The sequence below is a fragment of the Coregonus clupeaformis genome, chromosome 5 (assembly GCF_020615455.1).
Source record: "Coregonus clupeaformis isolate EN_2021a chromosome 5, ASM2061545v1, whole genome shotgun sequence".
Lineage (NCBI taxonomy): Eukaryota > Metazoa > Chordata > Actinopteri > Salmoniformes > Salmonidae > Coregonus > Coregonus clupeaformis.
The window spans coordinates 23,830,836-23,841,636 of record NC_059196.1 but is presented as its reverse complement, the minus strand read 5'-3'; the positions used below and the strand labels follow the sequence as shown (position 1 = coordinate 23,841,636).

Sequence of the window (10,801 nt, the reverse complement as noted above, 5' to 3'; positions counted from 1 at the left end):
TCGTCTGGAAAGACTGTAATTCTTACGGTGATTGATCGTTTTTCTAAGTTCGCTCATTTTTTGGCCCTACCTAAACTGCCCACTGCCAGAGAGACGGCTGATATTTTGGTTGAACATGTGTTCCGCTCTCATGGTCTACCCACGGATATTGTCTCTGACAGGGGTCCCCAGTTTGTCTCCCAGGTGTGGAAAGCTTTCTGTAAAGCTTTGGGCATTACATCCAGCCTGTCCTCTGGATATCACCCCCAGACCAACGGGCAAGCCGAGAGAGCGAACCAGGAGATGGAGACCGCTCTTCGCTGTGTCACAGGGTCTAACCCTGGGTCATGGAGCTCCATGCTCCCCTGGGTGGAATATGCTCATAACACCTTGACTAACGCTTCCTCTGGTTTGTCTCCTTTTCTGTGTGCTCTGGGTTATCAACCTCCCCTGTTCCCTTCTCAAGAGAGGGAACTGGCGGTACCCTCGGTGCAGTCCCACATGCGCCGCTGCTTCAAGGTCTGGAGGAAGGCCAGGGTAGCTCTGTCCCGGGCTTCGGCGTACATGCAGAGGCAAGCCAACCGTCACCGGTCCCAGGCTCCCGGTTACTCTCCTGGTCAAGAGGTATGGCTGAAGTCACGGGACCTTCCATTGAAGGTGGAGTCTAAGAAGATGGCGCCTCGTTTTATAGGACCGTTCAAGATACTGTCTATTGTTAACCCCTGCGCGGTTAAGCTACAGCTTCCTGCCTCCCTACGGGTTCATTCCACCTTTCATGTTTCCCAGATTAAGCCTGTGTCGGTTAGCCCTCTGTGCCCGCCCTCTCGTCCCCCTCCTCCGCCCAGGATCGTGGGTGGGGGTCCGGTCTACACTGTCCGGCGACTTCTGGATGTTCGCCGCCGGGGGTCGTGGTTTCCAGTACCTGGTGGATTGGGAGGGTTATGGTCCTGAGGAACGTTCCTGGGTGCCCAGGAGCTTCATTGTGGATCCTGCTCTGGTCCGAGAGTTTCATAGGTTACATCCCGATAAACCCCGTCGGCCGCCAGGTGGCGTCCGTAGAGGGGGGTACTGTTAGGCCTACTGCTGCTAGGTAGCTCTCTCTCTGCTCTCTCCCTCCCCTCTGTCTGTCCTTGATTGCAGGAGTGAAGTCTGGTGTGCGGGAGTCAGGGTTCCAGCTGCAGCTCATTCACCATAATCACCTCAGCCTTTAAGACCCGGTCAAACTTACCACTCATCGTCAGATCATAGTCAAGACGACCATGTTAGTCTCGCTGCCGACTCAACCTGTTTATTTTTGCTCTTTGTTTTGGCCTGTTCTATTTACTTTTTCTCCTGTGCCACAGATATTTGGAACCTGACTCCTGCCTCCGCTTCACTCCTGCCACCACCATCCTGCTCTCCACTACCGGACCTCTCTTTTGGACTCACCACGGACACTAGGACATTACGGTACCACACCTGCCCTGACCTGGATCTGTTACCCTCCCTGTAACCTGGACTTGCTCTTCCCCTATTATTGGAAACCTGGACTATTGAACATTTTAAATAAACCTGTTAAACCTTCTCTGGCTTGGTGTACTTGTCTGCATTTGGGTTCTAATACTGGTAAATCATAACAGGACCGCTCTAAGATAGCGTACCTTCATCACACTGATGTCCGGGAGGGCTCTCGCCTGGGCTACGGCAGTGTGGGAACAACAGTCGGCCGTATGCTTCAGTCTGGAGGAGTTCATGCAGGAGCTAAGGAAGGTTTTTGATGCTCCATTGTCCGGGAGAGAGGCTGCCCGGAAGTTACTCCAGCGTTGGCAGCTGAGTGTGACTGGAACCCGGAAGCGCTGTTCGACACGTTCCTGCACGGAGTATCGGAGGAAGTAAACGACGAGCTTGCAGCCCGGGAACTACCGACGGATCTCGACTCACTCATCGCCTTGACCATTCGGGTTGATGGGCGACTAAGGGAACCAAGAAAGGAATTCCACTCACCCGCCCAAGGATTCCACCTCACACGAAGAGTTGCCTGTATTGTGGGACTACCGGTCATTTTACGTCCACCTGTCCACTAAAAGACCCTGAGCCTGCCTGCCGTTCTGTACATTTTGGACTCCGATCTGGATTACTGACCTCTGCCTGCCCTTGACCTGTCGTTTGCCTGCCCCCTATTTTTGTAATAAACTTTTGTTACTTCGACACTGTCTGCATCTGGGTCTTCTCCTGAAATGTGATACTCTTCCTCAGTGTATTTCTCAAAATAAATGGATCATCACGACCGCTTTTGAAGGCAATTCATTGTTTCATTGATGCATTAACAAGAATATGCATGTAACTAGAAAGTATGGTTGAATGTAGTCTACACATTTGGAGTGATATAAATTGCATAAACAAGATACAAGAATATTTAACTGAAATATCTTATTCAGAATTTCAGTTTAATTTAATCACTACACAAATGTCTCTCCAATTTGAACATATATTCCCCCTTCTTATTCTGACAAAAGGATTGTCTATAATAACATTCTGACAATTCGAAATTATGTATTTTTACTCTCTTAGGCTATGTATAGCATCAGGCAGTAACAGTAACAGAAACAGAGCAACTCCCAAATATGAGGGACTAACCTTCAAATAGGCAGAGTCAAATGATTTACACTTGTGATTGGATAAACCTTGCATCTTGAGTTGTATTGACATATTGACTAGCCAACCATTGATTGTAGCTTTGCTGGCCCTTCCCTCTATGATGAAGTACTGGGAGTGTTATGATTTTTTCTATTAGGTTAGGAGGATGAAAAATAGCCTACTATACAGAGCTACATTTTTGCAGAACGGAAGTGCAACGTTCGTTAACAGACACTTTAAACTAGTTTTTAACAGTTTTATTTCAGTGCCAGCTGTAGCTATGTTTGTTTTGCAACAATGTTCGTTTCGCAGCAATAGAGTCGCACATACAAGTGCTCGAAAAAGGTTGCCAGTTCTCTGCATTGAGTTTCTTGTTAAAGTTGTACATTTTGTAGTAATTCTAAGGCACTGCATCGCAGTGCTAACTGTGCCACTAGAGATCCTGGTTCGAATCCAGGCTCTGTCGCAGCCGGCCGCGACCGGGAGACTCATGGGCGGCGCACAATTGGCCCAGCGTTGTCCAGGGTAGGGGAGGGAATGGCCGGCAGGGATGTAGCTCAGTTGATAGAGCATGGTGTTTGCAACGCCAGGGTTGTGGGTTCGATTCCCACGGGGGGCCAGTATAAAAAAATATGTATTCACTAACTGTAAGTCGCTCTGGATAAGAGCGTCTGCTAAATGACTAAAATGTAAAATGTAATGTAAATGTATTCAGCCACCCTTGGGGGATCAAGCCTTGAATGGCAAGATCCTCCAACAAAGACTTAATTCTATATAAAATGCTCACCTGTTTCAAAGGGTAACTTTGTCTTGTGGGGGCAGTGCGGCTTTCAGAAAATAAGTTCAACCACAAAGTTAATTGTGAATGTCAAATAGCATGTTAGTTAACAGCCAAAGATATTTGTGTATTGGATGCATGCTTTGGTGTGGGTGTTTCTTGTGTGTGTCTTTGCAGGTGGGAAGCGTTTGAACTTGCAAAACAGTAACACGGTTATAGCCACTAACCTTTCTAGATAACTTGAAAACGAGTCTATGGCGACTAAAATGGTCATAGTGAGGTGTTCTCTCATTTGTGTTGACATACCCCAATGTAGCAGGCATAAAATAAACACCTGAGTTTCTTTCTTTCTGGTCCTGACGATAGAGAAAAAAGCTGTCGGGGAGGTTCTCTTCTGCACTGTTCAACCAATCCAGTAAATGTGGAGGAGGAATTAAGATGGCTGGAACACAGACTCTCTTTCCATTTCCCTTGAAAACCGGATGCATTCGGGGGGTTTTCGACCAGAAGTGGGTGGTTTCACAAAGACTTAACTGCTTATCTTCTAAATGTTAAAACAGGAGTGGCCAATCCTCCTCCTGGTGAGCTACTGGGTAGCCTACCCTATACACTTTTGTTCCAGCCCTGCGCTAACACTCCTGATTCTACTAATTAGCTGCTCATCTTGACTTTGATTAGCCAAATCAGGTGTGTTGGTGCAGGACTGGAAAAAAAAAGACTACCTAGGCTACCCAGTAGCACTACAGGAAGGAGATTTTAATTTGCTGATAATAAAATAAGATATTACAACTTTTAAAGGTTCATTATAACAATACAATCAAAACATACTGGTGATGGTCTTATGAGGAGTGTAAAACAATGTTCCACCCTTATTCCTACATTGTGAATACAGTACAATTCATCAACCATCACAACTACTCAGAGGCCTGGGAAGAGATAGAAGTGCTTTGGTAGAGTTGGTCGGTATCTGTCTGGGGAAATCTTCAAAGCGACCCATGACCTGTAAGGTACAAAATACAAACACATTATTGTGGCTCAAAGTAAATCAAAGCTGATACATTTTTCCAGGCAGCGGAATGCAATGAGGAAAGAACATTGTTAACTGTTCTGTTTGCATATACTTGCCTTCCTGAACAATTCTTATATGATCATCACATGTTTTGTCATGGTCAAAACATATTGTAAATAAGGCCGTCCTGCTCCTCTTCTCTCTACCTAACTTCCCCTCACAGTCCCTCCAATTTCCCTTCAGTCCCATTAGTTTGGCTGCTCAGCCTACCTTAGTTATCCCTCACCTATCATAGCCCTACTATTCCCAACCAATCAGAGCACTTGGAAATGCACATCTGGACACTGCACCCACCCACTCAGGTCAGAGTGTTATCATCGTCCGAAGGGAGAAGATGCATGTTTCTGAGGACGTTTTATTGTCGACAGTAACATGAATGTGTGAATGTTGTGCGCGCATCGAAATGTAAGTTGCAGGGGGGGTTTATTGGGGATTTTACATGCTGTGTCATAATAGGTCATTACAACTAATTGCTTCATGTTACTTGGATAAGTTTCAGCCATATGTCCTACTGTATGGCTGTTAGTATTCTTTCATTTTAGAGTTGCCAATACTGCTTTGCATATTGTTTATCATATGTAGTATTATTCCGTACTGCCATAAGTGTTATTATTGCATTGGTTGCACAAGTACTTTTGCAGAAGTGGTTTAAATTGTTGTGTTGGTGGAAATGGTATTTTGCATGCACACGCTACCACAGCGTTTTCCATAGTGGTCTTTATTAAGGTGTTCTATTGCGCTGCCATGGGCAAGCTTCTAGAGTCATCCCAGACAGTTCTTGGAGCTTCCTCATGCACAGAGTAATTTACGACCCTGTGGCGCCATGGCAGATCTGATAAGGTCTCACACAAGGCTGGAGAGAGAGGGTGCCATAAATCTTGACCCTTTGTAAATCCAAGTAATTCGTTTCTCTCTCTCTCCAAGAGGTGAATGTTTCAGTTTCAGTTTATATTGATGCTGTGTTTATAGCCCTTTATAGACATGATATAAGTGTAATGCCATTTGCCATTTATGAATGTAGATATATATATATATATTGCATAGTTATAACCCTTAACTAATACTGTTTACATGTGTGCATATCTTTGTCTTATAGAACCACAACAATAGGATGCCAAGTCATTCGGATTACCAAAATCATATAAACATCTTCAAATGGAAACAGCTGTGTCTGCGTGTGTGTGTGTGGTGGTGACTATCAAGAGCACAGTGATGGGCCTGAACATCATGTTTTAACCGGACAGCACTATAGTGGGCAGAACCAAACCAATCAGTTATAAGTATATAGCGGGTGAGGGCATTCACAGCTGACCGCTCAGACGGGTTAGGGCATACCAGCCAACCATTTTTACATGGACCTTCTAGATGGATTTAGTGACCAACAGTTTTTTACAGGGTCCGTCATTTCTCCGGATTTAGTGACCAATAGTTTTTACACATATTGATGCAACGGTAGCTAAGATGGGGAGAGGTCTGTACTACTCTGCTTTCTTGACATCGCTATCAACAAAACAAGTCTTACAGGCCCTAGTTTTGTTGCACCTGGACTATTACCCAGTCATATGGTCAAGTGCCACAAAGAGGGACATAGGCAAATTACAGTTGGCCCAGAACAGAGCAGCACGGATGGGCCTTAAATGTACACGGAGCGCTAACATCAATAACATGCATGTCAATCTCTCCTGGCTCAAAGTAGAGGAGAGATTGACTTCCCTACTTGTCTTTGTGAGAGGTATTGACATGTTGAAAGCACCAAGCTGTCTGTTCAAACGACTAGCACGGAGCTCAGACACCCATGCATACGCCACAAGACATGCCACCAAGGGTCTCTTCACAGTCCCCAAGTCCAGAACAGACTCCGGGAAATGCACAGTACTACATGCAGTCATGACTACATTGAACTCTATTTTTTAATTATTTCGATATGTTTCTGCTTATCATTGCCGACATTTTTGTAGGCTATTTGTTAGTCAACTTGTCTATAATTAGATACATGCAGCTTCTCTTCTGTCGTATGTTGCCCTAGAAGAGAAAATAAAACCTTGCTCACCAGAATAAAAAATGTAAATGTAATAATATCATAAATCGATAGAATGAATGCTTCAATTTAGTTGACATCTATAAAGTTTTCTTTGTCATCTCTGGTTCTTTCACGGCGCCAAGACATTTAGGGACCGGGGAGAACATGCAGTAACAAAAAAATTTACAAGATTTTCTGTGCACATTTTATAAATTACATCAGTTTGACCGGTTATAGGGAAATCGAAGGCTTTGAAAATGACCCAACATGTTTCTGATAAGATTTCAGTTTGGCTTGGATGCATATTTTATGTGGTTGAAATGCTATCAGCTTTTATGATGCTAATAAAGATAGAAGCTCTATACAGACGTTATCTAACTGCACCTTCGCATTCTCTCAAGATGCTGAAATAAATAAATTAAATTTCTCAACTCCTGTTCCCGAGTCCAAATTTTGCCTACATTTGGTGTATCATTTTACTGCAAGAAATGCTTAATTCTGTAGAAGTTAATATCAAGGCTATGTGAGAGGTTATAGTTCCCTTGACTTGCCAAAGGCCTATTTAAAGTCCCCATCTTGTGACTATTTACTTTGTATAGTGCCTCAATCATCACATAATATAGCTGACACTGCTATCATCCTCTTTTACCACTTTACCAAATATTTCCCAAACATTACTTTTCTGGCCCTCCCTTCTCTTTATTTTCAACTCTCCATTTTTCAGCCTTTCTCTAATGTTTTAAGGTAGGCTACTGTTTTCTATTTAAAAATCCTAAACCCACCTGCCCCACAGATATAACCGCGAAGAATGAATGAATGCTCCAGAATGAATGAAAATGGGGATGGACCGTGCAATACACCCTGGTCCAGGACCGGCTTTAGCCTTTTGGGGACCCTAAGCGGGATTTGGCAGCAGAGAGAAAATATTACAGGACACTTATGTCGCTTATTGGCTGAGCCGGCACTGGACTAACCTAACCACCCATAGGATGCTGAGAGTCACAGCATGACAATATAATTATTGGTGTCATTGGAGTTCAAGTAAACAAACTGCTGTACACTGGGGGTTTTCTTCCTTTAAAAGGCATAAAAGGTCAGTGATGTGACAGTAGTTTAGTGTGGAATAGCCCACTGACACGGAACATACAGTAGACCTATGTCCACACAACGGCAGAGCTGGAGAAAGATACCAGGTGATCTAGACTTACATCCTGTTATAAAATATATATATGTATTTTATGTATTTTTATTGGTGTTTTGACTCTATTCAGACAATAAGAAAATCAGAAGGGGAGACAGGATAGTGGGAGAAACAGTGAGAAAGGTGGACTGGACCCTGGACTCTGGTGGGGAGTTGTATGTGACTAATGCCGGGGAGTGTTACCACACCACAGCTCGGCACGACTAGCATCCTGTTTGATTCTCACACTATGATTGGAGTGTTTGTAAGTGTAACAGCCGAGTAAAGACTGGTAAGCTGAGAGTGTGTCAATTGTATTTGTTATTCAAAATATGAATATTATTGAACTACACGATGAATGAAGTTTGCTGTATGTTGTACTCAGTGTCCATTAGAGCCATGGTGATGCCTGTGGGGGTAATCACTTTCAAGAGTAATACTGTGGCAATAATGCAAAGAGTTGATCATCAATGGCAATTCATAAGTATCAAGCAATTATGAATCAATACGAGATTAATAATTTCACCTGATAGACACCGTTATCCTTGTCTTGTGAAGCAAGTATATCTACAAATACTTCTATAGGTACTATTAGGAAAATGGAGAACTCAACACAATTCATGTCATTTATACTAGCTGGATATAGTGACAGTGGACACTTAAAGTACTTGTATTTCATTATAATAACTGTCTTATACGTCTCCATAGTTTTTGCGAACACAGTGCTTATTGTAGTTATTTGTATGGAGAGAAGCCTTCATGAACCCATGTATCTGTTTCTGTGCAGTTTGTTTGTGAATGACTTGTATGGTAGTGCTGGTTTGTTTCCTGCTCTCATGACTCATTTGGTTTCAGATGACCATGCAGTTTCCGCTGTGCACTGTTACCTACAGATCTTTTGCATGTACACATATGGAACTATTGAATTATGCAATTTAGCAGCCATGTCCTATGACAGGTACCTTGCTATATGTTATCCCCTACAGTACAACAACATCATGACACCCAACAGGGTGTGTATTTTAATTTGTGTAATATGGTTTTACTCTTTTGCAAAATTCAGCATACAACTGTCTTTAACTATTCGTTTGCAATTGTGTGGGAATATTATAGACAAAGTGTATTGTGACAACTACCTGGTAGTGAAACTTGCCTGTTCAACATCAGACCAAACAGTTAATAACATCTATGGACTCTGTGGTATTGTTTTGACTGTCGCTGTCCCTTTAATTACTATTGTGTCCTCTTATATTAAGATTCTGACTATTTGTTTGAAATCTTCCATCGAGACCAGACAGAAAGCTTTCAGCACCTGTATTCCTCATCTGGCCTCACTGCTCAACTTCTCTTTTGGCTGTTTCTTAACTCTGCTCCAGAGTAGATTTGATAGGCCTATGAGAAATGTTCCAACTGTACTTCTCACTATTTTATCAGTGTACTTTCTGATGTGCCAGCCACTTTTGAATCCTATTGTGTATGGAGTTAGGATGACTAAAATCAGACAGGCTTGTAAAAACATACTACCTGTAGGTCTGTACCCTAAAACATAAGCTAAACATTAGTGTGACCTTTTCTGTCCTGATTGTTAGATTTTTGTGATGTTGACTTGTGTTTTGTTACTTGTAGGCTAGTCGCAATAATGAAACATTTGCTAAACATTTGCATGTGTAAACGCAGCCAAATAAATCAAGATATGCAAAACTGTCTGGATCAATCAACAACAGTGAATAAATTGATGTAAATGTGTAAAAGGTAAGCCCACCTTATAGCCCACCATTAGGTCCATCACTAATGGAAAATGGGCCCAGTATGGTACATGATTGTTTGACATTTTCAGAGAAGAATCTAGGAAAATACTTTAGCATGAAATGAAATTATATTCTGTGTGGACCAGATACCTTTATTGAGATAAGGAATCTTGTTTTTCCGGGGTCACTGTAAGATATGTTTGACCTACAGAATGTAATAATCCAATAAGGCTCATAATGATCTGTGTATAAAATACATTGGTTAATGTACTCCATCCATACTTTACCATGGGGAAAGCAGAAGCCAATAATAACACCGTAATCAACATGTTTATTGAGTCATTAATATGCCATTTAGCAGACGCTTTTATCCAAAGCAACTTACAGTCATGTGTGCATACATTTTTACGTATGGGTGGTCCCGGGGATCGAGCCCACTACCCTGGCATTACAAGTGCCATGCTCTACCAATTGAGCTACAGAGGACCATTAGGTACCAGGTTGTTAGTCCACTCTATCACCTTGTTCCCTGGGACCCAATTAATGCAGCTAGTAACCTATAGAGACCTGAAGGGCACCTGGAGAGGCACGGCTGGTCTTGACTGCATCCCAAATGGTACCCTCTTCAACTCTGGACCCGAAGCCAGTTCCACTGCTTTTCTTCATTGTTCCCCTCTAATCAGGGACTGATTTAGACCTGGGACACCAGGTGTGTACAATTCATTATCAGGTAGAACAGAAAACCAGCAGGCTCCAGACCTCATAGATTAAGTGTTTAATACCCCTGATATAGGGAATAGGGTGCAATTTGGGACACACACCTTCTGTCATCGCCTCTGGGGGTGTAGGACCTGAAAGTGTACTGTAGGCCTAGGATATCCTAGAGTGACAAAAAGGGTCCTCACTTTTACCTGAGCAGGAAAAGCTCTGGGCCTAGGTTTTAGACTATAGCTAGGACTTAGGGTCCTGAGTTATTCTCTGTTTTCCCTGATTAGATCATATTGTCCGGAAAAACTACAGAGCCCTAACTACGTAGCCAGGGTACCAGTATGTTTATGCTAACATTCCACTCCTTGTCATTCCATACATAACAAGGAGTTAGAATTATAGCACAAACAGATCTGGGGCCAGGCTACCAATGATAACCTCTCCTCAGACTGTTGTGTTGCACCCTCATTCAGACTGAAGCTAAAAAGGTAGCCCCTCAACAATACCCATATACCTGCCAATGGTTGGTTCAGGACTATACTTAATCTGGGTCCGGGAAACCGTCCCTTTGTCAGAGGCTTTCAATTGGTTTCACTGAATTATGTCTTTATTGTACATGGTGCACATACATGAGAGATTTGATAGCGTTGCCTGCCCATCCCATTGGTGATCTCACATACTTCTTCTACAGTGTAGAGTGCCA

The 10,801-nt window shown here is 43.0% G+C and overlaps 1 protein-coding gene across 1 annotated transcript; it reads left to right on the top strand.

Annotated features, from left to right (window-relative positions):
- Positions 1-7,606: 7,606 nt before the first annotated feature.
- LOC123483472 (olfactory receptor 11A1-like) lies at positions 7,607-9,314 on the top strand. Its single transcript, XM_045213619.1, has one exon. It carries the CDS (start codon positions 8,242-8,244, stop codon positions 9,190-9,192), a length of 951 nt encoding a protein of 316 aa, XP_045069554.1. The 5' UTR covers positions 7,607-8,241; the 3' UTR covers positions 9,193-9,314.
- The last annotated feature ends 1,487 nt before the right edge of the window (positions 9,315-10,801 follow it).

What these genes read in the sequence shown, in the direction of transcription:
- LOC123483472 (XM_045213619.1), top strand. Translation starts at nt 8,242, where the DNA reads ATGGAGAACTCAACACAATTCATGTCATTTATACTAGCTGGATATAGT.